Below are 26,861 nucleotides of genomic sequence, written 5' to 3' on the forward strand. Positions count from 1 at the left end.
CTTCGCGCGTTATTCTGTCCTGGTACATTTGTTTCAGTTTTTAAGGAAATACACTACTTTTCCTTAATATTATTTCGTGTAGGTAAATTAAATTAAATATTACATTAATTTAATACGCCTAAACAAAAATTTTTACTATTTTAATCTTAAAAATCGGCTTAGGCTTTTTTTCGCTGACATTGTTGTGTTGTTGTCTCTAGGTTCTCTTAAAGAAATAATAGAGCTTTTTGGGTTCGATTCCCTGTTGGAGCAAACGTGCTATTTATAAAAATCTTTATGAGTGAGTGTTTTGTTGTGCGCGTTTGAACCAACCTAATTATTCCGTGTTCCTGATGGTCGATCTTACATAAGAGCAGTTTCAGCATTATCTAACACATAAAAAATCTGTCACCAGGGTTTATGACTCCAGATTTAATCTCCAGGTTAAAGAAACTATAATAAGTCATATTAACTACACAATTAGAACGACTCTTATTAAAAAAAACGAACGAATAACTTTCCAAACTTTTAATGCTACTGAACTCTACTATCTAACTTCTCGTTAAAAATATTCAAAAACTCAACGGTAGGATCATAAACAAAATAGATGAAGACACGGTGGCGCCCTCTGCCGTTACATAAATCGCCGTCGATTTTATTAATGTCATTTCTGTATCTCGATCTGTGGGGACGTTTAGAACCTTTATTATTTATATTGGGACGGCTTATCAGAAATCTTTTGTTGGACCGTTAGGACGTAAGAATTTAAATTGGGAACTTTGGGTAGTCATACGAGGTGAAAAGCCTCTGATGTGACGCATGCGTAGGTACTTGTACAGGTTTTAACTTTAAAGGCCATATTATAAAATAGCACACAAAAATTAATTAGATGCGTACTTGGGCTAAGTTGCACCAACTTACTTTAACCGTAATTTAACAATAAATAACTAACCGGTGTTTTTGACGTTAGTCAATGGTGCAACCCAGCCTTACGCCCGTATTCACAAACATTACTATGAGGTCGCACAGGGTGACACACGAACCAATCACAGAGCTCTATTCAACGCTGTGCGTTAGATTTGCTGCTTCACTTATGCAAGCATTGTTTATGAATACGGGCGTTAGTATAAAACAAAACTAGATTTAGTTTTAGTTGTTATCTTCTGTCGATTATCTTTGAAAAATGTACCAAAAAATAGTCAGTTAAGCCTAGATAACATTGACCTGCTTGTATCTGTCGTCAAAGTCGTAAATCATGTTTTTATTTCCGTAGTTTTATGGCGACATATATCGTGCTGACCTCTCCGACGACGTAGTGTTGATTTGGTAGTAAATTACACGGCAGAACCTACATTAATTGAATTAATTATATTTAAGCAATGATAATCATTGTATTTAAGACTCATTAAATCTTAGATAAAAATGATAAAAGTTTAGTTGCTGAGAAAATTTGGTATCAGTATGGTGACGACAAATAGGGTTCTGTTTTTCAGTATTTGTAAAATAAAGCGTGTAAATCTGTCTTAGTTTTAGTTTACGTATATATCGGCGCNCTTGAATAATTACACAGTTAGTACAATTTAGGCACGAAATTCTGCAAAACACTTGTTTGTTTTTGCGTAAAGCACAATTCTTACGATTCTGACTGGTGAGGATCAAATGCTCAACACCATACAGCCTTTTAGAGGTATATTAGAGGGCACTGGGCGTGTAGAAGGTCCAGGCTGAGTTCGAGGAGATCCATTTGTAAGAAGCGAATTTCTAGTAATTTACCTTCGAAACTTCAAAGTGTCTACAGATGCTTCAAGGGATCTCGCTATTTCGGCAAAGTTATTCATGGGAAGGAAAAAAATGGTTCTAATGTTTTTGACATGGTTGATTGATGTCACCGTCAATAAAATAACTCTGGAGTTTCGAAGGTCAATAGCTAGAAATTTGCTTCCAAAATATAGATCTCCTTGAACTCAGTCTACCTTCAACACGCCCAGTGCCGTCTAATATACCACTAAGTGTAAGGCGATATGGTGCTGAGCATTTGATTGATCCTCACCGGTCAGATTCGTAGAAATTGTGCAGTATGCAAACACATAACTGTGAAGAAATGCAGCAAGTGTAGTGTAAATCTCCATGACAAATGTTTTGNCGAGATATACTTAGATTTAGAGAGCATGCTTATGACTCGTCAAAGGACATCGCTGAATTCCTGTCTCGCGCCTGGGTACTTTGGAGGCGTGTCACAAAAGACAAACTGGACAACTCTGATGCAGTAGAGGCTGTTATTGGGTGCGTAAACGATGAACGATTGAGGATTGAATTGTTAAATACCAGGGCAACGACGGTACCCGAACTTATTTCAATCGCATCTTCGATACGTGCGAAACGTCCTCATTCAGGTTCAAATAATCCGGTACCTAACAAGCGAACACGCTTTTCGGAAGGCACGCAAGCTTTACCACTGTGTCGAATTTGTAAAAAGAATAATCACACTACCAATGAATGTCGGTTTAAGCCTTCGTTACCTAAACAAGACTCAAATAGTCAAGAAATGTCTCAAATTACCAAACCAACTTGCACATTCTGTAAGAAAATTGGTCACACGTACGATGTATGCTTCAAACGCGAACGAACTTTGACCTCTAGTGTTAATTGCATCGCGGGAACAAATCTTGCTCCGATAAATATCAAAATTGGGTCAAAATCATTGCGCGCCGTCTTCGATAGCGGCGCTGAATGTTCAGTGATGCGAGAATCAGTAGCTGAAACATTACCTGGACGTCGTATTCAAACAGTGAACTATATGAGGGGTATCGGTCAATTTCCTGTACTTTCTTTGACTTCTATATCGACCATTTGCGTTATAGATGACATAAGTGTTGAACTGCAGTTTTGCGTCTTGCCTGATTATGAGATGTCTACTGATATTTTGGTTGGTATGAACTTGATTAATAATACAAACTTGAGCATGTTAGTGACATCGAACGGAACGAGACTTGTTCATCAACAAACAATAAACCATGTGAGTACCCATAACTCAATCTTTGATAAACTAGACTGTGATCTTACGGATGATAACGAGACTTCATTGCTGCGCATGCTGTTGAATAAATATGAACACTTATTTATTCGCGGCTACCCCAAGACTCGTGTTAACACAGGGGAGTTAGAAATTCGACTCAAGAACCCGGATAAATACGTAGAACGAAGACCATACCGCCTCAGTCCGGTCGAGCGAGAGAAGGTACGTACTATTATAAGTGAACTACTGGAGCACAATATAATCCGCNTTCTACTAGTCCGGTTGTTATTACAAGCGGCCCGATTTCTTTTTTGATGCGTCAATAATTTTCTGTTACATTGATTACAATGTAATTATTATTGTCATTTGGCTGAAACGATACATAAATAATTTATACGAACCAATTGTAAAACAGTACATGGAGTTAAAACTGAATTTTTTTTTTTTTTTTAGTAAATAAATAATGATAATGATGATGAAGCCTTACTTTGTAAGACTATCAATAGTATTATTAGCATTAATCATACATTGATTAGTAGGTACAAACCTACCTAATGTTTTTCCAATACAAGAAAAAATGACGTCATCTTATGTACCGATACCGATACAGTTTAAAGAAGCTCTTAGATTTTATCTATTATTTATAGATACAAGCTGATGAGACGTCATGAATAAAAAAATAAACTTTGTAAAAATATCAGGGCTAAAGAAAGGCCGCAAAGAGACAAACAAAAATGTTGCCTGTTTGTTCAGATACAAAACAAGCATCCGTTAAAATAAGACCATAATTCTATTTGCTTTTCAGTGGCTATCGTGTTTATGTAATAAACATATTCGTAACGTAAAATTATAAGACAAAATTGTTTAAGTTTTATTCAAGATTATTATTCTTGCTATAATTTTCATAGTTTTTAAATAATTAGTTCATTTCAGTTTGAGAAATAACGCTTTATCGTTTTATTTGAAACGTTCTTATTGATTCAAATCGATTGATCGACTGTTTATTAATTTGATTATTAAAAGAGTTAAAACTTGGTTTATTAGTTAACCATAATTAACTTGATTGTTTTTAAAGTAATTATGATTGTAAGAAACAAGTGACAATTCGTAATTCAGACGTTTTTAAATGATTTTCAATACGACACGCGCGCCCTCTGGCGAACGGAATTGTCACTTGCGTCACAGAGCGGCCGCTAGTCGGGACGGAGCTCACTTTTGCTCGAGCCGCCGGACCGATCGGACGTATCTTGGACCTGTACAAGTTCGTGGAATAAACTGAGTGAGTTTCATTTGGATTTTTGTTATTTTTGCTGTGCATGGATGAGGAAAGTGAAAATGACGTCAGCAGGGCTGACGTCAGTATTTTTAAAAATATTTCTGGTGTCGGTTCCCCGTCATATATATTCCTATGCCTTCAGGTCGAAACATGACTGAGCCACTGTAGCCGACCGAGTCACTGTTGCCTCCTTGACCCTACACTGAGACCAAAAAAAATTGGTTCATAATCGGCGGAGATATTGTGTATAAAAAAGTTCAACCCGAATTTTCCACCCTTGGGGGTGAAATATTTTCTTCAAATTCGCATGAAACCACCCTTTTGATAATACCTATTCAACAAAAAAATAATCGTTCAAATTGATTTATAATCGGCGGAGATATTGCGTATAAAAAAGTTCATCCCCAATTTTCCACCCTTGGGGGTTGTTTTTTTTATTATTAAATTTAAATGGGACCACCCTTGAGGTATTACCTATACGCCGAAAAAAGATTTGTTCAAATCGGTTCATAATTGATGGAGTTATCGCGTAANAAAAAAAAAAAAAAAAAACATACGGGTCGAATTGAGAACCTCCTCCTTTTTTGAAGTCGGTTGAAAATGAACTAAAAAGATAAAAACAAGACAATTTAGTGTTAACAAATGCAATCGGAGTCATCTATGACTAATAATTTTGTTAGTGATATGTAGGTAATTGATGCCTCCGACTGCATTTGTGAACACTAGATGTCTTATTTTTTTCTTTTTAGTTCGTTTTTACGCAGTTGGGTTTTTTGTTTTTTTCAATAATAATTTTATTTTAATCTTTTTAGTTAAGCACCATACATTTTTGTAAGCTACTTAAAAAGCCATTTATTTTGATACCTCACCTGGTAGGGTAATTGCGCCGGTTTTCCGTCCAGCTCCTGTTTTCGTCCATTTGACCGACTTGCCACAAACAAATACGGATAATTAGAATACAATCCTAACTTTCCGTGCAAGTTTGGACTTGTTACAATCTATAATATCTAAGTAACAGTTCCGCCTGCATGAAAATGTAATTTGATAAGTAATAACTCCAAAAAAATCTACGGAAGTTGCTGCTGCACACAGGTGAATGGAAAACGTCGTCAAGTAAGAAAAAAAACGTGCTGGTAGGGAACTTTCATGGTATGTTTAATTACTGTTTTAGCTACTTTATGTAAATTTTTTTGGCACGTATGTCTAATTATTAGCATAATAAACACTATTTTAAGGGTTTATTAAAGCTTTTGTATAGAAATCTTAGATAATTAAGTGGACTAATACTAGCATAACAATTTTGCAAGATTTTGGTTTTCGTCCACGTGGACGGAAACCCTGACACCTAGTTAATATTTTTAATAATCATTTTACTTCAATGGACCTACAAAATACAACGTCTTTTCTTCCAATATGATCTTTATTGCTATTACAACAAACATTTTAGTTTACGTCCACTTTTTAACAGTGATAAACCCTTAAAACCGTTAAAAATATGTGGACGAAAACAAAAAACAGCTTTAAACGTTGTTGTGTTTTCGTCCATGACGTCATGAGCAAGCACTGGGGTGGACGAAAACCAAAATTAGCNTCGTCCATGACGTCATGAGCAAGCACTGGGGTGGACGAAAATCAAAATTAGCTATTCCTGTAGATTAGTTTTCGTCCATTTGTCCTTCGACCTATTGAAATATTTTCCTGAATTTAGGTAAGAAACTTATTTAAATCTTTTTGATATCATTTGAAAGCTAACAAAATTACCTTTCACATGATATACCACAATCCATAGTTACTGTATTGTAGAGTTGGTTTTAAGTTAATAATTCAACTGCACCCTTTTTTCTACACAGTGGTCGAAAACTAGCGTACACTAGGACGAAAACTGATTTTTTTGGACGAAAACTAGTGAAATCGCCTCTTTTGCATAAAATATTTTTTATAAAAAAACCCGTGGTATTTACTTATTGTCATATAATATTAACGTAAAGTAGACTATGTAAGGACTAAAACGACATATGATACATATGAGTAAGGGTATTTTAAAATATTTATTTCGCATCACAAAGTTGGCAACTCCGATAATTGGACGAAAACTAACGCACTTACCCTACCTGGTCTTGAGAAAAAAAAATTTTTTTTGAACACGTTATGGCGCCTAGAATCCGCCATTATGATTTTTTCCAATTTTAATATACACAGTGTCACTCTCACGATTAAGACGAATCTAACGACGCCTCTCACGCTAAAATCGGTTTAGGTTGTAGGCCGTGTCAAAGAAATATACATACATACATAAACTCGAAAAACATAACCCTCCTTCTGGCGCACTGGGGTAAAAAGAAATTCAAGATTGTTTACAGTATTGTACAAGCAAAAAAACAGACTTTATCTACTCAATTATATAAAAGTAATTAAGTAATTTGAATTACCAATTGCGTATGTACCTAATTGAATTAAATTACTTCCAAATTTACGTCATGTAATTTGAATTACAGTAGTTCAATTACTTTGATAAGATTCATTTGATAAAAATGAAATTAGTAGGAATTCAATTACACATGTATTAATTAATTACAACCTATACCTCTAGCACGAAAAATTTTCGACTTCGAATCGTTTACGTATTCGAATCACCATCAGGAGAGGCAATCGAGATCGTCATGTTATTGTCTAATTCAAAAGCTGGGTATCGAATTTTACGCAAACAATCATCATCATCATCATCATCTCAGCCAGAGGACGTCCACTGGGCCTCGTAACTGTTGCCCGGTTGGTAGCGGCCTGCGTCCAGCGCCTTCCTGCTTTATGATACGCTGCTTCCTGCTACCTTTACACAAACGATTAGATGACGAAAAATTTTCGTGCTAGAGGTACTAGTATTAAATTGAAAACCTAGTAAAATAGGTACATAAAGTACTTAGAAATGACGCCATCAAATCATGTTTAATTCATAACGATACAATTTGTCGTGGTTAACTTATTCCTTGCGTTTTAGGAATATTAATGACCTATTTATTATTTAAACAGCTCGGTTTTTACAGTTGAAGAAACTTTATTCAAAGCCAAGGTAAACGTTTACGTGAGTAACTGCGGGCGACGAGCACTGGCCAAAAGACGTAAGTGTGGGCAGGCTCCCCATTAAGTGAACCGACGATCTGGTTAGGGCGATCCCTCAGGGTGCTTGGATGCGGGCGGCGAAGGACGGCTGAAACGAACGATCGAAAAACTGCGGGCAGACAAGGTACTTAAGTTCTTTCTTGAACTGAATTTTAGCGTGAAATTCAGTTTGACAGAATTCGCTGCGAAATCGTGGGCAAATCATGCATGCATGCAAAGCATGCTATGAGTGTCAAAAGTACCTCTCTCTTTGAAAATTGACAATCAAGTTGTTTTGTTAAATCCCACGCGAGTCACTAAGGACGAAAGAAAGGACGGTTTATCTTTAAAAACCTCAATTACTTATCCAATGTAGCCTTGATACTTCCTGGGATTTCCTAATAAGTCAATGAGTTTATTCAAAAACATAAGTAGGTACATAATCTTTGTAAATAAAGAAGTATAGGTACGATATAAGAGCGTGACCTGTGATCTTATTTAAACTTAACATCTGACATTCTACCCCAGTTGAAACTGAACCACGCGGCGGTAGGCTGTGTTTGCGAACCTACCTCACTTTGGTACATATTTATTTTATTTATTAGAATATTGAATTAAATTAAGTGACTGAAATCTTGACGGATGACTTTCGTAGCAGTGAAAAAGCTCTGAAAGTTGTGAAGTTTTAAAAAACGTGACAAGCGTGCAAACACTGAAAATTAAACTCATTGGGAATTCCAAAATGGTAAGTTCGAATGTTCTTTAAGTTTTTCTCGAAATCATAAACTTGAGTTTTTATATATTAATGGAACTTTATGTCTGTTATCGTAAATCTTGGAAGTTTTTTTTAGTATTTTCCTGTAATGCCAAAACAATTCAGTTACATATTGTTTCAAATCATGAAAGCATCTTTATTTACCGGATTTTTTTTTGAAATGTAGAAAACGCCCTTAACATTTGTCGGGTAGGTTTCCTAACAAATTCCTTCGACTCTATGTTGTCTACATATTACCCTTCTTGATTCTTCCCCTATTTGATACCTTCCTAATCATAAGTTATTAGGTATTCTTCTTTATAACTGAGTCAGAACCTTCCTTGAAAGGTAATTGTATCAAATTTTTAGTGATTTTCAAACTACTTGTTATTGTTGTTACTTTAGATATCTATAGGCTATATTATAGGTATCTGACGATGTGCGTCAATATTTCAAACCGGTTGTAAATGCCTAAAAGCTAATTAAAACCTGCAATTAATTACTGGTGGAAACTGAAACAAATTGCCCGTAGTCAAGATAACTGGAGGTTACAGCTTGTGAACGTAAACAAAACTTACGGTATTTACCTTACTCTTTAGTATATTTTAGCACTTATACAACTACATACCTACTTAAGCATTTACTAACGTACCTACCTACTATAATATGTTGTACGTAACGTAGTACGTTTACTAATTAGGTAAGAAATAAAATGTAAGAGGAAGAAAATCGGCGATAAATCTTATAGCACACTACATAAAATTGCCGAAAGTTTCTCAGATATTTATGTTAATAATTTTATTATTTCTCATTCCTTTTTTTTTGTTTGGTATTTGATTTTATGGTAGCCACTCGAGAACTATTCGGCCCCAACCCTAACGGCCATCAGTTGTACGAGTGCCCCGCCCACTGTCACTTAAGATGCTGTCAATTTATTAACATTGCAGTTTCATAACTTTGAACTTACTACTTAGTTATTTAAAACAGACTTCCCTTACATATTATTATGGTAACTAGTTATTTTGTTTTATTGTGTTATCAAAACTTATCAGTAAAATAAAAATACACGTAGGAAATCGAGGCAATGACGTTCGATACGACAAGTCAGAGTTCAGGGACGAGCCCTGAAATGTAAGATACTCGTACTTATACCAAGCTTGATAAACAATAACTTTACTCGTAAAATTAGGATTGGAAAAAACCAGCTAAGCACAAGTGGGTCTCGAAGGGTCCTTCAAGGGCGTAGCTACTGCCGTATCAATGATACGGGACCCCGGGCTTCAGAGGCCCCAGGGCTGGACTTTATCGGAGTATTAGAGTAGTAGGCAACTGCTTAGAATGGAATTACTGTAATTTTGCAAAGACATTTTTTTGGATCAAAAGGGCCCCTTGATCTAATGACTTTCTTTAGATGAGCCCTCAACAAATTTTGATACAGGACCCGTTAGTACGAGAGCCCACGACCAAAATTTTTGTCTCATAGCAATACGGCCAAAACCGCATCAAATCGATAGATACGATTATCCTGAACTCGAAAAAAACAATATCAGACATTTTCCGCGTAGCGTTTGATCTGACCGAATTGTCAAAGAATTTTACCGAACTGCATCATAGCAATATGTCTGATTTGCAGACTGTAGTTGAATGATAGTTCTGAGATACCGGAAACATATTTTTCAGACGTTAGTGGTGTAGCGCAAACCCGTAAAGGTATACAGGTCGGCTAAATTTGTTGACATTTTCAAAAATTCGCTCAGGCTATATGCTACGCGCAAAATGTCTGAAAACAAACTTTTTCGTAATACAATTATAAAATCTATGTACATTTTCACTATCAGACGTATTGCTATAATACCGACTGTCTTTTTTTTTTTGAACAGCAGAAACGCAGTTGCTACACTTTCGACCGTTACTACACACCTAGTCGGGTTCAGAATCATACAATCTAACGATTTTATAGGGTTTTTGCCGTATTGCTATGAGACATGGTTTTGGTCGTGGGCTCTCGTACTACGTCTAAGGCACGCTACACCACTGCCTCACAAAAACACAAAATAAAACGGGAAAGATTCAAACGATTTTCACGCGCACAAAGTCGTGACCGGCCTGCGTCCAGCCTCCTGCTAAGTTTATGACGTCGTCGGGGTTCACCTTGTGGGTGGTTAAACCGCTACCAACCGGGCAGCATGGAAAGAATGGGGGGAGGCCTATGTTCAGCAGTGGACGTCCTATGACTGAGATGATGATAATAATGATGGTGAAAGTTGTGAGTAAAGTTAGTATTATGACTTACTTTTAGGTATTTGTTGTTTCAGATGAAGTATTTCCTCCAACTATCTTACTGTCTGCTGCTGTGTGGCGCACCCACACTCGCAGCGCCGGGCATCTTTGATGACCTGGGCCGTAGCCTGCAGAAGGAGGTGGCAGCCGCCAAGAACCCTGTCTACAATACCCTCACCTTCATCGGCTCCAGCCAGTGTGAGTCTCGATCTGACCTTTATAATAGGCGCTGGAGAACGAAGGGATCCTAGCTGTCCCCTTTTGACCACTAGCTAGGTATAGGTCCCGCGTTTCCGAATAAATGGGCACCGTTTTTAGTAGGCAGGACTTACCGTCCTCATACTAATTTTATGTATTTTCCGGAAAAAAATGGCGTTGATGCCAGAAGAAATAGACGACGCGACGGCTAGTAAGATAATACGGTGTTAACGTAAAGATATCAGTAAAGCGATGACGGACCTGTGTCTTAGGTTTTTAAAAATCTTAGGTGTAGTAAAATTTTGAATGTTAATACAGGTTCCCATGTCAAAAAGTTGGCTGGAGTCGCGTACGAGCAGATTGAGGGAGAGAAGGAGCCAGACCTGGACCAGCTCTCACTGAAATATGTCTCTCAGTAAGTGTTCCAAGGTGTACCGACCTCATAAGAAAGCAGGTAAAGGTCGCTACCAACAGGCCAATTTGGAAATCATTGGTGTAGGCTTATGTTCTGTGGCTATTATGATAATGGTGATGAAGTAAAAGATGTGGATTTAAAATAAAAATAAAATAAAATAGTTTATTCAGGACACTTTTACACGTCCCAAATATAGCTTGCCTTACCAAACTCTGTCATCTTTGAAATTGTACAGTTACTTACTTACTTATTGGTTTTCAGTTTTCAGAGGTAAGTACCTATCTATTCTGGGCATTTAGAAGATAAGTAGGATATTATTATTGACCTGGTATCTACTTTGTGGTTAACTTACAGCGCCATAAACGTGTCTTTCAACATCAACACGCTGAAGGACATCCCGCTGGCCCAGGACGAGAAGCTGGTCATCTTCCTCCACGGGTTCATGGACGACCCTGGCTCGAATACCTTCAAGACTGTCAGCGAGGCGTTCTATAAGAAAGGTAAACTATTTGCAATCTGTCTTTAAAAGCGTACCCTCGGTTTCTTCGGACATATTATGCGGTCTTCAAGGCATTGTCTGGAGGAACAAATTATCGTGGGACAAATGGAAGGTAGACGTGTTCGGGGCAGGGCACCGACGAGATGGTCGGACGCGGCGAGGAAAACGGTGGGCGAAAGCTTGCATCGTGCAGACCGCACACAGCTTATGACCGCAGTGGAGGAACACTATGTGTGGTCGCGATCCTCATCAGTGAGGCTTCGAGGAAGAAGTCTTTAAGACATTGAGTCGTTAAAACGTCCAGCTGTTTACTGTTACTGTTTCAATGTTCTTTGAAAGAAAAAATACCTAATTATGAGAAATGTCAAGGATGTCTGTCACTTATTCGTGGAACGACCAGCCTCCATTGATAACTTTGACCTTACTTCTTGAGTGATTGTCACGATCAATGTTATAAAGCTGAAGAGTTTGTATGTTTAACACGCTAATCTCAGGATTAGCGAAAACATTTTGTGTTGGATAGCCCATCTGACCAATAGTAGGTAGCAGAGAATCTATGAAAAATGTTGCGAAAACGGGAAAAAATATTCAAACGATTTTCACGTACGAAGTTGCGGGCACAGTTAAGTAAAATTATTAATTTATGCTACACGTTTATGTCTATCAATGGTCTGCAGGTAATTTATTACGAACAAACATAATATCTGCCTTCATTCAGTAGGTAATTGAAATGTTATTCTTCAATCTATTTGTGGTAGTTACATTTAGTATCCACTTAGCTAATTTTATTCTAAATAAAGCATACACCGGAATAATAGTGATATTATCATTATCCTCAACGACCATGTAAACTGCGCCATCAAGATGCCAATGCACATAAATTACTTTGATGTGCCGTGTAGCTGTAGGTATAAACATGGTATACTTACTTAGCGTACCTAAATAATATGCACAAGGATGTACCTACACCACATCAGACTTTACGTTTTTGTTCCAAATGAGCATTTCATTACAATTTCATACAAGTGTAAACAGTGGTTAATTTTATGTGCTCTTGTTCCGTAGGTGTAAAGTAGTGGTAGGTACGGAGTGTTTTTTAAATTAAGAAGTAAATTATTAAACTTCATCTATATATATAAAAGAAAGTCGTGTTAGTTACTTCGCTTATAACTCAAGAACGGCTGAACCGATTTAGCTGAAAATTGTCAGGGAGGTAGTTTAGAGCCAGGAGAAGGACATAGGATACTTTTTATCCCGTTCGAAATTAGAAAAAAAAAGTCTGCTTATTTATTGCCATTAAGGCGGAACAAAGTTCGCCGGGTCAGCTAGTTTTTAAATAAAATTGTAATACAAGAGTAAAAATTATTTTTAGGCAATTCATTAAATGGTAAGCACGGAATCAAACCTAGAAACTCGAGAGAGTCGCTTCCAAACCACTGGACCATAGCAGAGGTTTGTATTCGCAGAATCGAGGCGTTAAATTAAGGACAGATTTTATCAGTCATCAATTACTGGTCATAATGTAAAATGTAGAGCCGATAATAAAGAAAGGGCCATCCATCGTGCACAGCCCTGAAGTGTCTCAATAGCGTGAAATAAATTGAGCATTAACCGCGATATCGCGTTGTCCTTTGCCTTTGAAGACTCAAGTTCAGCGGGAACTGACGTCACTGCGCGGATTATTCCACTTTGTTCACCTGGGTGATATCACTCGGGTGAAAGTCGTGAAAGTGGAATTTTTCGTGTCTTCATTTCACCTTGGAACCATTTTCCAGGTGAATTGATTCGACTAAAGCGGTCAACTTTGTTCACTTAGGAATTAATTCACCCAGGTCTCAGCATCTGTTTGAATCTGGGTGAATTAATTTTTAGGTAAACAACGACGACTGACGACGAAAATGAAGCTGGGTGAAATGGTTCTGAGGTGAAATGAGGACACTGAAAATTCCACTTTCTTTATCCAGGTGATATCACCCAGATGAACAAAGTAGAATAATCCTACTGCGCTGGCGCCACAATCGTTGGACACGCGAACCATTGTGCAGATGCAATTTTGTTGTTGCAACTGGTATTTTATTAATAGCAAGCCATGTAGTGTGCGTGGATGATACTATTATGGAAATAACGAGTTGTGTGTTGTTCCGAGGCAAAACATCTGTTTTTGTAACTTAGTAGATAGTTCCTGCCCGCATTTTTAGCTGCGTGGGTTTTGGGATCTAGATTTTTTTCTCGCTATAAAAACACAATCGTTAATACCATTTTCATAAATTGAGAATAGATGGGCTTTCATTTTTAGTGGGGAACTTTTCAAATAAAAGTAAAATAAGTATTTATTAAAATTATTACAAAAAGATGGTTTGTCATAAGTAAGAAACTATTATACGAAATTATAATGCGTTAGGCACGTGAAAAATGAACTTCTATTATTAAAGGATATTTATAGCCTGACTAGGAACATAAAAACCCTCGCCATTTTGCGGAAAACGAATGGTACTAATTTCTTTTAATGGCAACAGTAACTAAAAACTACATTGATATGTCACCTAATATGTCAGTCTATTGCTGTCAAAGTGTAAACAAACTTTATTTTAAATGTGCGCAATTGATCATGTGAATTAAATTGCTAAAATCTTTTTATAGTCGTGAAAGAAAAGTGGTTCACAATGTGTTAAAGTATTTGTCGAAGAGAAATACTAAGGGTTCGGCAATCTTTTCATTGAATAATGTTTCCGACAAAGGTTGTCAAATTGACTGACATGTTTATCGTATAGTACAGTCCACTATGAAAATGAGCTGTGGTTTGTTTCAACTACCTATTTTAAAGATTTTTGTCACTTGAATTTTATGGAATTGGGAAAGAAGTACCGAGTTTGAAGCGTTCATGAGCAGACATTGCAGTTGAGTATTCAAGTTCTGAATTTGATTATTGATGAATAATAAAATAAATCCTACTAGCTCGATTGATGGTTTCATTTAATTTATTTAAACCAGGTTACCTATAATAATATTTTTTCGTTAATTTATGAATATATCAAATTAGCCCGTAATCCTGAATCCTGATACATAAAGTTAGGCTATTAATTTAAAACAGGTACGACTGTACTCAGTGTTGCACTATCAAATGCAATTGACGCGCCTCTATGCCAGGGTTTTTATGTTCCTGGTCAGGCTATACCACCTGTATTACCACGTGATAAGCAAATGAATAAATAATTTATTTTTGCTAGCCACACCTCAGATGCGCGTAATTTATACCAATTAAGAATATTAAAGAAACGAGTTGCTTGAGTCAATAATGCATTCATTGCAGGTATTTACACCAGAAGTGGTTTAACCATACCTTCGTGGTTGATTTATTAATGCAATATTATCAGCTTAAATTACATGCTTTTGCATCAGGAGAACTTGAATTTTATGACTCACGTGACATTTGTTAATATCTTCTGGGAATCCCACTATAAAAAAGCAGGGAGGGGCGAGAGACATTACAAAAACCACTGAACAGATTTTTATTCGATTTTCATGACATTTCTTAGATTCATTTTTCATATTTTTTTCTGGTGATTAGAAAGAAAGCAAAATAATTTATTTCAAAATACCTATAAATAGGTAAGAATCAGACTCAGAATCAGAATATACAAATACTGGTGTGGTTTTTTGAACCAGGAAATTTCATTACGCATCATTATGATTTAAATCTTGTGTTTGTTTGAATAACATTTGTTTGTCAAACTGTATGAAGAAGTCATAAATGATTAAAAAACCCACTTCAGGCATTCTTGAGAAGTCTTCGTGAGGCCACATTATTAGGAAGTGGTTAAGAGCGTTTACGCGAAGCGCGGCGTTTTAAGGGGCATCATTGAAAATGAATCGCGCGCGGTGTTTTTTAATAGTTTTCAAATGTTTATAGCAAAACAATAACAATGAATTATATGTATATCGTTTCAAAGTTTTATTATATTAAGCTATTTTTATGTTGAATTAAAAAAGAATAATGGTGTAAAAATCACTTTGATTTTTGGGTATTTCGCGTTCTTTGAATTTGTGATTTCTTATTGTAAAATGCTTAAATCTAAAAACTTTCTTAATTAACTATTTGCCTAAGGACCTATGCTATAGGATATAAATGTTTGTTATATCGTTTTCACAGTATTTTTATTAAAATTTCAGCTTGTAAACTGACGCTGAAGTGGAAATTTGAAAACCTGTGTGGACTTATCTTGATAGTATTCTTAAATACTATACTAATCGAAATATTTTCTCAACTAACTATTTAGACGACAAAATTGCCTAATTATTTATGCCTATAACATATTTGTAATGTAACTGGTTAATGATTGTAACGGGTTGAAAAAGTACTGTTTTTGCGCCAAACGAGTAAAGAGTTTCGACTCGAGCCTCTCAAGTAACTTAAAAAGTCATAGGTAATCGTTTCAGCCAAATGACGTCCACTGCAGGACAAAGGCCTCCCCCAAGGATTTCCACAAAGACTGGTCCTGTGCTGCCCGCACCCATGCCTACTTCTCGCGATCGTCGGTCTATCTAGAGTCCTTTGGTGTCTCCTCTATTTGTGCGTGTATGAGGGTCCATAAGAAGATAAAAGAAACGTACACTTTAGATGATGATTTAGACACTGACTTGTCACATAAGATTTCAAACAGTTTTGTATAACGCTTTACATATTAGGAATACGTATGAGTAATCTCGCTAATGACCGTTACAGTCCTAATACTTTACAATGTTTTATTTACAGGCAAGCACAACGTGTTGGCGCTGGACGCCAGCCCGCTGATCCACTGGCTCTACCTTCGAGCCTCCACCTACGTGCGCTTCATAGGGGAGAAGCTCGGCGCCATGCTGGCACAGATGGCCGAAGGTAAATGTTCTTGAACTACATTGTATGGCTCTTGGCGGGAAAGTGAAGCGCCATGATTTGCAGTAGCAAAACAGCCGAAAATTAATCTCAAATGATAATGAACGAGTTTTAGAAATTGCTTCAATTACGAATTGCCTACGAAGTCGAAAACAAAGTGCTATCATGACCTCTTTGCCATTTTCCATGCCCTACTCAACAGGAACCCTCCAAGTCACTAGATCAGACTCAATTATGCAATCTATGAAGTAAGTATTAAACTGACTTTGAAAATTCTTTAACAAATAGAAAGCAACATTCTTCCTGAGTGGCAGAGGTCGATAAAATAGATAAAAATTCACGCTGCTGCAAATCTCTGTAACATTATGGAAAGCCACAACCAAAATCTGTAGTTTTTTCTAATAAAAGACTTTCTCATCCAGCCGGCTACGACCCGTCGAACTTCTACATCGTCGGGCACAGTCTGGGCTCGCACATCGCCGGGTTCACGGGCAAGCAGTTCACCGGGCTTACCGGGAGCCGGGTCGGCCGGATCACCGGGTTAGACCCGGCCGGGCCGTGCTTCTCGCACGTCGATGATGACGTCAGGCTGAACTCGACGGATGCGGAGTTCGTGGACGTGATCCACACTGATGCAGGCGTGTTCGGACTTAAACAGCCTGTTGGTGAGTTGACTAGCGCCCGTTTGCTATCAATCCCTATCCAAATCTGTCCATCAACTGTCAAAGGACAATGTTCGTTCTCCATACATTGTTCGCCGTTAGATCAACAGTGCCGAAAAAATACTTTCTAGGTTCTAAATGACACAAATCTTTATGTAAGAATAATTATACCTGGCGGACCAATTCTATAAACTTATTGATAGCAATATTGTTATCATAACCTCTTACTTACTAGTATTGTATTATATTATTTTATGCACATCGATTTGGGAGATGTTCTGTATTGTAGTTGTCGCAGCCAAATTGTATTATAATATTGGACGGGTTTTGGAAATAGCTCGGCGTTCCACTTTTATGATTTACTTACTTACATTTTGCACGTAAATAAATAACATGAATCCTATGTTTACTTTCCACTCTTGACATTTAACACGTGACTTACCAAACTAACTATCTCCATGGTTACCGTCTTAGTCTATGCATGACTAGGGATTGAACAACTTTTAATTGAATATTATTAACAATTCTCGATAATTATTATCGATTGAAAAATATTCGGTATTTGAATCGAAAGATATATTCAATTTTATCAATATCAAAATATTCAATTTTAATAATAAAATAAATATTATTTACTACCACCTATGAAATGTTCTGAAAATTGCCTGGAGCGCTCCCCCAATCCTGGGTTTTCCCTTTCCAAGCTGAGAGGATATCATTTTGGTTCTATCGATACATTATAAAGGTACTTAATATTTGAAATGTATTACCAATTATTGTTATAAGCATTTTGAGCGAATAAAACTTTCAATTCTATTAGAACTTTAGACATTTCTCTCACTTTAAGCGGCATTGGATTTTTCATCGAATTTTGAAACTGTAACAGATATATTAAAGATGATCCCATATTGTTGTCATTGTCTATATCAGTGTTATGATCACAATTCTTTTTATTTTATTCATGACCTTCGACCAGTTGGACACATTAGATAGCTTCTTGTAGTATCGTGCAATATATTTTTAACTTTTAATTAAAATCTAGTCATACTGTAGCAATTTGGACGATTTATTTTATTTACAAGATCGGTATCTTATTGTCTATGATGACCGCAGTCAACATCACTATTACATGGATTCCTAACAATGAAGTACGGCATTGCCTTGTGCCGATTTTACATAGATTTTATCGACACAAATTATGGAACTTCATAGGATATGGAGCAGGCCACGCCCTAAAATGTCCGGATGTCGTCATAGTATTATGGAATACATATAAAAGACTTTTATTATTTCATTTTCTAATCCTCAAGTGTCCGTTACAATCTAATTAATATTTAAGTATTCAAAAAGTAAGAGATTAATTTTGATACTTTACTGCTGTGCCCAGGAATCTAAGGCGGTTTCTGACAATGTCCTTTCAGTCTGTTTTCGGTCAAATATCCACAATTTTTGTAAAAACATCGAAACCGAGGATATTTTAACGGACGGATTTGGATTGGGACTAACTTACTTCATTTTAGCAGGAGCCCTAAGTTCGATCGCAAAAAATTGTAGACCTATAAATTTTCCGTCAGAAACGAAGTCTAAGTACATGCTTCTAACCCAATTTATTTAATTGGTAGGTAGGTTACACCTACTTCATTTTGGTTTTGAAACAACGCAACGATCAAATTGTGTCGAATTTCAATTATTATTATTATTATGCCAAAAACAGCATGAATGTACTCTTCTTAAAATATTTTTCGAATCACTAATGTAGAGCGTCCGTTGCATCCATGCAATACGAGTCAAAAACTTTATGTCAGCTGACATTCGTCTTTGCATCTTCCAGGGCAAGTGGACTACTACCCCAACAGTGGGTCGCTGCAGCCCAACTGCCTATGGGAGACGTGTAGCCACAGCCGCGCGTGGAGGCTGTTCGCCGAGTCGGTGCTGAACGAAGCCGCCTTCCCCGCGGTCAAGTGTGAGAGCTGGGAGGCGTTCTCTAAGAAACGATGCTCCAATGAAGTCAGGTAATAAAGAGGTCTATTCCACTTTGATCACCTGGCTTTGATGACCCAGGTGATCAAAGTGAAGTGAAAAGAAGAGAAGCTACTGGAAAAATTATATGTGTTGGATAGCCCATTTATCAAGGAAGGCTTTATAATGTAACATCACACTACGGCCAATAAGGGCGGAGCAGTAATGAAAACGTCACAAAAAATTCAAACTATTTTTACGCGTAAAGAAGTCGCGGGCACATTTTAATACAAAAAACAATAGGAATCGTCAGGTTAAAGACACGTGGAATGACAATAGGAATGTAAAGGACAAACAACTCACGTAAAAGCACGGTGAAACTGGCGAGGTCTTTGGTCTGAACAGCCCTAGCTGGGCTTCCTCGGCTTCTGCTCCAACTGAAGGCACACTGAGCTGATGAGCTCACGTAATCTTCAGAGTCCCATGAGACACACCGAAAACAATGCACTTTGTTTGTAGTCACAAAACTTTAAACACTGGCACAAAAACACTTTAGTTTTCAATCACAGTCGTACAAAACAATTAAGAAAAAAATACAAATACATAACCTCCAACAAAACACAACAATGGGATTGACTGCCGTTCCAAATTCGAATCCAAACCAATTTCATGCTGCTGCACCGATGCTGATGTCGATGGAATCTTGCAATAGGTATTGGGTCTTCCGAGTCTTCTCACTCACTCCTATATACTTCGCACATTGTAAAAAGGAGAGGGAAAAGGAGGGTATTTTTTCGTGTCTACCCACGAAAATGTTAATTTTAATAAAATTACATTAATACTTAAACAAACGATGAAAGAGTTCTCGTTAGACACAAAATTTAAAAATAGAACGTAAATTGTTTTTACGGTGGTACCAACTGCCTAAAAGTTAACAGTGTCTTTGGTTAAATTGTTTTTTTTAATAACCATGGAATATTCCATCAAATAATTAGTTTACTTACGGCATCGCGAGTGTCGATAGGACACTTTAAAGCCTTGATCACACGTACAGAGTAAACGGGCGAGACAGTAAATGTTTACTCGGTCGAGACAGTTGGGCATAGAGTTATCAGTTGGGTGAGCGAGTCACATACTCGAGCGCTCGGCCGAGCACTCGGCGTAATGTTCATACACACCGGGTACTCGGCCGAGAGCACTGTCTCGCGTTTGCTCGGTACGTGTGATCAAGGTATAAACCAGTGGTTCTTAACATTTAGGTCACGAGGGACCATTTTAGCTTTCTGTCTTGTCAGGGACCACTTTTTTTTTCAAAATCCTATGAAAGGGGAGGTCGATTTCTCGCCCACTGTGCGCCGTTTTCGTTATGTTGACTCGACTTATCACGTCACGTTACTTGTTTTTTACGATGTTACGATGTCTTCGTGGACCACTTGGAATGCCTCCAGGGACCACCAGTGGTCCGCGGCCGGTGGTCCACAGAATCACTGGTATAAACGGTGAAACTGAAGTTAATCAACTATCTTTTCCAGTTACATGGGATTCCCCTCCCAACCTGGCACTACGGGGCTCTACTACCTACAGACAGGGGAAGTCAGCCCGTACGGGCTCGGAATGAACGGGACAGTATACGTCAACAATGAGGGCATCGTCAGGAACATCTTGAAAGGGTAAATCTGGTCAAACAGGGGTAGAAAGTGTTGCCATGCGAAATAAATCCAGTCCAACAGTGAACAAATATTAATTTAAATCTTCTTTTAAACTTTCAGCAAGCCTTTTACAATAACAAGTATTCTCATAGCTGTGGCAAATGATAAACCAATTTATTGGCATAAAACGATTTAAATTGATTCGTATTTGTTAAAACTGCAACGAAAATCAAAACAATATTTTTCTTATATTAAGTGACATTTATACGTATTACCTCAATAAAGCAATTAATGTTTATTTATTTATTTAAAACTGTATTCTAACAAAGTACAAAATGTATTTTATATCTGCTAATCTTAGACTGTATAAGTAGGTGTGAAAATAAAACGATCCAATTTAAAACAAAGCATTTTTATTTTATTTCTATTTGATAACTTCTTCTCGTAAATACAAAATAATACGGAGCTGGGACGAGTAGAAAAATAAACATCTTCAATAAATATGGGACGTAACACAAGTGGACTTTGCGCTCTCGGAGAAGAAAACTTTAAAGACGTACCTATATTACACAAAAACAATCATATCTGTTTGAAAATAACGTCTAAACGTTCTTATACAGATTTAATAATATAAATTATGTAAATTTTTAAATCTCAGCGTTTTATTAAACGTTCTAAAAATCCTTCCATTACGTTACCAATACCTACAAGGCACTAAATGAGTGTTATCCTCAATTTTGTCACACAAAAACTAAGTTTTTACGTAAAATCGAAACAGGAGTTATCTTCTCCGAGCACACAAACGAAATAACGATAGGGCTCGCGAATTTGACACAAAAGCACTGATGATTATCAAAATCTGTCATTACCATGGCATATACATTTGTACCCATAACACTTCTGCCTCAAACCCACAAGCCCCTCCAAATAAATGTCATATACATAAAAAAGACAAACATTACAATTAAAATCTGATTCACAATCAGTGCCGATAACTTCATAATATAAACTTATGTACTATTACAAAAACTTTACGTCTAGCTAGTGTATGAAATATATTAATAATAATAATTGTACAATATCAGTATCATTTCCAACGTTTTGCAAACTGGTGTGATGACTCCGCGGTATTCCCTAATGTTAGCACTAACATTAAATCATTCCATCCGGCTCGAAGGACCATAGTCCTGGAAGCCGACTATACAACTCCTTATATAAACATTTGCTTGCATCCGTATACGTAAAGCATGCTATCTACAACGATACTAATAAGCATGCTTTCGACCACGTACAGCGAAGTCAAAACAGTAGTTCTTGAAGAGAAATAAATCTTAAAATATCTATTTAAAAAATTATAAAAAAGAAACACTTTGTGTCATGATCTAGTTAATTCTATGAATTTGTGAACAGTTTTGGAATGTCCTGTTATATTAAGATATACAAAAAAATCGACGCGTTGCTCATATAATAGTGTGCTCGTTGAAATTATAATAACATCTTATTCAATCATTAGAACAAATCAAAAGCTCTATCAAGTGATAATACCACGAAACGGCATCAACAGTTAATGTAACTTCTTAATACTCAATTTGACCAATCAATATAATCAAGATGACAGTAATAATGTTAACGTGTGATGAAACTATTATTTCAACGAGTAACGATTGTGCTTGTGAATATAAAGACGAAATGCTCGACTGGCCTTAATATACGCTAACACCGACTAAGCATCGCCTTGTGGGAAATCGACCACGTAATAATAATTTGCCAATTAACATAATATAGTCATAAGAATAATTATAAGAATACAATAGATTTAGCAATCTCAAGGTAAAAGTTTCATAAAAAATCCAAATTATACTAAGAGATCTATGATCGTAAGAGTTTTCAAATATTGCACTGAAATCTAATATCATTTTAATTACTCACTCAAGTCATAAAAATAAGTAGATCCGGTTCTAAGGACCAAAATGATCCTTCGAGCCGGACATTAAGGCGTTTTAAACAATGGTCGATCGTCCCACATGTTTTATAGGTTATACTAATTCCACGTACAGGGTAAAACGAAATAGACCGTAACTATAACCTAAGTAGCACCTACCGCTGAATATACTCGCAACCGTCATAGCAACACCTCAATATATTATTTTATGCTTTAACATACATTTATGTGTTGACTCTGTGGGCCCTGGGTGATTGTACAACCCATGTTTCACTCTAACACATTCATTAGTAACTAATTGTTACTGTCATGTGATGTCATGCTTAATTCAATTGTAATTTACACATTAAAATGTTCAAACCGAGTTATAGAGTAAAACAGCAATAAACAAACAATTTAGAGTCAAAATATTATATTTTCAAATAGAAATAATCTTCATTAGTCCCATGCTACGTTGTCGCGATTAAAGTTTTTAGTCATAAGATAGAAATCATACTTTTTAATCTAAAAAACGGTGGTCTACCTCGTGTGACATATTTTAAAGCTAATCCGTATTGAGAGACGTTAAATATGAATTTACACGAACACTTCCTTACTATGGCAACACTCATTTGCTACAAGCCGTATAATATGTACCGGTTAGCGGGGTGAGCGCAGGCTTATTCGTATAATAATAAACTACTCACTTACTACTTACTTTGAGGCATTATTGTATCGCTAACTTTATACATCGACTGTCAATTCCAATAGCTGTCAAATTTAGTTATTTATGTAGTTAGGTGTCTTAGAAAAAAGGTTAGTTGAAATACGAATGCGCCCGCGCTCCATGCTACACACAGAAGTATCGTATAATATCGCCTTAGCCTAAGCTTATAAAAAACTTTGAAAAATGCTCACCGCCCTAAACATGTATTTTACATACAATAAAAATTGCATTTCTTAACTTTAATAAAATAAATCGAAGGTGCGTTTCGACGTCACAACATCAAATATAATAATTAATTAACACTGTATCAATCAATTAATATAAATGTTTTTTATTTAAATAACTTAGTATTAATATTCGCAGTGATGTCGCTTAAAACTATGTATGTAAACATACTGTAGACATGACTCGAGTTGCCATATTGGAATATTGTGATGGCAGAGGCATACTCGGTTTGACGCCGTAGTCATAGTTAAAAAGTGTTATTACTGTCTTGAAGGTTGGCAGCGATGGAGTGTTGCCAGCCACAGGATCCAAGATGGCGGCGCGGGCGCGTTACGGCTGCGTGCTCTGCTGTTGGATTTCGATTTTCTCTACTGTCATGTCTGGGTTCATTGCAGTGGCCTCCTGTGGACAGAATAATCAAACGTTATAGTGTGTGTTAGCAACTAAAGTCACAGCTCTGGTAACAGACTTTATTAGTCACCATAGTCTGCTTGTGACTACCAATACAGCCGAAACGTCAAGCTGTTAGTATTTACTTAAAATTTGAGTCCCATTACTCTCAGTTTTATAGGATTTCATTCATAGTTTCCCCCAATCATCAAATGGTTCAGGCCGTTTGGTTTATAGGAAGTACGAGCACCCATTTCTAAATTATCAGAGGTAAAAAGAGGATTTGGCTTAAATTCCCTACGTTTCGATTTTCTCTACTGGTGGGTCTTAACAGATTTTTAAGGCATGGTAGGTACGTTCTAGACACTTAAGAAATAACGTAAAGTTATGTAGGGCTTCTTAATTTTCAAAATACATGGGAGCTGGGGGTATGCCGTCTTCTGTCAAGGGGGTTATGTTTATTATTATAGCACTGACCTGGATGGCCTCGGCGAGCGCGCGGTCATGGTCGATGGGGTCGCCGTCGGACTGGATGGTGATCTTTTGCTCCACGCGAGTCTCCACCACGCCGTTGCGCTCCGTCTTGTACTGGAATAATAATGATGTCATTTAATACGCGTGATATATCCTTATGCATACTTGTCTACTTGTCTATAAGGTACTGAATGTCTTCCACGTCTCAGCATGCCAAATATGCCAAACCAGCCGATATGCTGATGGTGTCAGCCATATTTGGCATAAAATCTGCCTATCTCGGGCCAATATATTATGCTAATAAATAATTTGATTTTGATCACAGTTTTTTACACACTCAGGTCTCATCACACTTTTTCGGCAACTTAGTTGTCTTTAATATTTAAATGTAATTTTACAGCGAGAATTAATTAAATTTTGACGACTGAAAATTTTGAGTTTTTTCAGTGAAGTTGTGTCTTAAAACTATTGGTGAATAGTGTCGACTGTCTAATTATTGGTTAAAGCTGAAGTAATCATATCTATTCAGCATTTCAGCCACAGGACGTCCACTGCGTCCATAGGCTTCCCCCATACATTTCCAGATTGGCTGGTTGGCAGCGGCCTGCATCCAACACCAACCTTTATGAGGTTCACTTTATGTGGATATACCACGCTGCGCTTGCTGATTCACTCTCATTAACTAGCTAAAGCCTGGTCCGTGAGCACGTAGAATTTTGTCCAATGACCCCAAGCTACCCATCCTTATCGCTCGCGCGTTATGTTGCTGTCACGCTCGCACACTCACTGCGGGCGCGCGTCGCACAGTCGCGACAGCAATATAATTACGCGCGAGAGATAAGGATGGGTAGCTTGGGGTCATTGGACAAAATTCTACGTGCTCAAGGACCAGGCTTTACAGAATATGTCACTTACTGTGATGGTTTCAACGGTGCGCGTCTTGGAGCTGATGGTCTGCGAGGAAACCACCTCGCCTTCGGGCGCCGGCGTCTCGGGCTCGTCTACGATGGGACTGGCGCCCGTACTCGTCTGCGGAATAATCTTCCATTTATACGTCATCCTAAAAGGTGACGATTTAATTTATCTGCAGAGCTGTAGCTAAGCCTTCCACCTAAGCTTTTGAAGCTAATTGATCAAGGTGCTTTAACATAAATATAATTTCTAATTTGTTACACGAAATCCTATACATTCATTGGTAGCTACTCTATTTAAGAAACTATGTTAAAGCTAAGTAGAAATATAACGTCTTAAAGAAAGAAAAGTTCTTTGGAGATTATGATAGGTTTATTTAAGAAACTGAGCAGAATATTGCCCCTGCCAGCTTATATCATGGAGGCTTATACTGCCTACTATTCTAAGGGCTTAAAGGACAATGACCAAAAGTGGTCCAAATGTCCACCACCAATGAGACCTATATTGGCTTATAGTCCATTAAATAGAGATTAACTTTCAGTATGGGACGAAAAAAAAATAAGCTGTCAGTAAAAAGTTATGACTGTTTGAAAAGTTGTAGTAGTTTACGTGCTAATCTCAGGAACTACTGGTCCGATTTGAAAAAATCTTTTTGTTATAGATAGCCCATTTATCAAGGATGGGTTTAGAATAAATAACATCACCCTACAACCAATAGGGGCGGAACAGTAAAGATAAATGTTGTATAAATGGAAAATATTATTCAAACATTTTTCACGCATACAAAGTCGTAGGCACAGCTAGTATAATATTTAATAAAATTCATCTATAACCCCGCGCCACATGCGACATGACATAACATGCGTAGATTAGTCCAAAATGTGCAACGGATAGAATGATATCAAGAACATTTTTCGGATGAAAAGGTAAAAAACAGACTTTTCATTCAGTCATAACTTTTTACTGACAGCATATTTTTGATTGCGGTTTGGTTATAATGAATCAGTATTTAGAAGACTATCCCAACTAATATTATAAATGCGAAAGTAACTCTGTCTGTCTGTCTGTCTGTCTGTCTGTCTGTTACGCTTTCCCGCTTAAACCTCGCAACCGATTTTGATGAAATTTGGCATAGAGATAGTTTGAGTCCCGGGAAAGAACATAGGATAGTTTTTATCCCGGTTTTTGAAACAGGGACGCGCGCGATAAAGTTTTTCTGTGACAGACAAAATTCCACGCGGGCGAAGCCGCGGGCGGAAAGCTAGTTTTACTATATAGGTCTCGTTAGTGGTGGACATTTGGACCATACTCCATACATTTTTGGTCATTGTCCTTTGTAGTGCGAAATCTGTTTACAACTTCTATACCAACACAGCTAAAGCCTTCGACATTGTAGGGCCTCTTTAACTGCTGTTTACAAATGCGTCTTTAGCCACAAGACTCACCCTCGTGGTGGATGCTATTAAAGAAACTACGCAGAATATTTCTCCTGCCAGCCTGTATTATGAAGGTGATTTCTACTAAGACAGCTAAGGCCTTCGACATTGTAGTGCAAC

At 37.1% G+C, this 26,861-nt stretch overlaps 2 protein-coding genes across 12 annotated transcripts in view; one reads left to right on the forward strand and one right to left on the reverse strand.

Moving 5' to 3' along the window:
• The first annotated feature begins 3,912 nt into the window (after positions 1–3,912).
• LOC114358011 (pancreatic triacylglycerol lipase) lies at positions 3,913–20,974 on the forward strand. 4 transcript variants are annotated; one of them, XM_028311867.1, is made up of 8 exons: positions 3,913–4,274; positions 10,437–10,599; positions 10,918–11,014; positions 11,369–11,514; positions 16,267–16,389; positions 16,809–17,051; positions 18,880–19,060; positions 20,540–20,974. In XM_028311867.1, the coding sequence occupies exons 2-8, from the start codon at positions 10,437–10,439 to the stop codon at positions 20,679–20,681; spliced, it is 1,095 nt and encodes a 364-aa protein (XP_028167668.1). In that variant the 5' UTR covers positions 3,913–4,274; the 3' UTR covers positions 20,682–20,974. The 4 variants fall into 4 exon arrangements, with proteins under 4 accessions (XP_028167668.1, XP_028167667.1, XP_028167666.1 ...); XM_028311866.1 differs by lacking the exon at positions 3,913–4,274 and adding an exon at positions 7,316–7,387; XM_028311865.1 differs by lacking the exon at positions 3,913–4,274 and adding an exon at positions 7,888–8,112.
• Positions 20,975–21,100: 126 nt separating this feature from the next.
• The window catches only part of LOC114358009 (protein 4.1 homolog), a 42,888-nt gene continuing 37,127 nt past the window's right edge, over positions 21,101–26,861 (reverse strand). For all 8 annotated transcript variants that reach the window (XM_028311858.1, XM_028311861.1, XM_028311860.1 and 5 more), the window contains 3 exons: positions 25,309–25,422; positions 24,397–24,507; positions 21,101–23,931 (listed from right to left, as the gene is read on the reverse strand). In XM_028311858.1, coding sequence (XP_028167659.1) covers positions 23,860–23,931; positions 24,397–24,507; positions 25,309–25,422 — 297 coding nt within the window. In that variant the 3' untranslated portion in view covers positions 21,101–23,859. The remainder of the gene's footprint in view (positions 23,932–24,396; positions 24,508–25,308; positions 25,423–26,861) is intronic.

The sequence above is a fragment of the Ostrinia furnacalis genome, unplaced genomic scaffold (genome assembly GCF_004193835.3).
Source record: "Ostrinia furnacalis isolate ACB-3 unplaced genomic scaffold, ASM419383v2 OfSCF3557, whole genome shotgun sequence".
NCBI classification, from domain to species: Eukaryota; Metazoa; Arthropoda; class Insecta; order Lepidoptera; family Crambidae; genus Ostrinia; species Ostrinia furnacalis.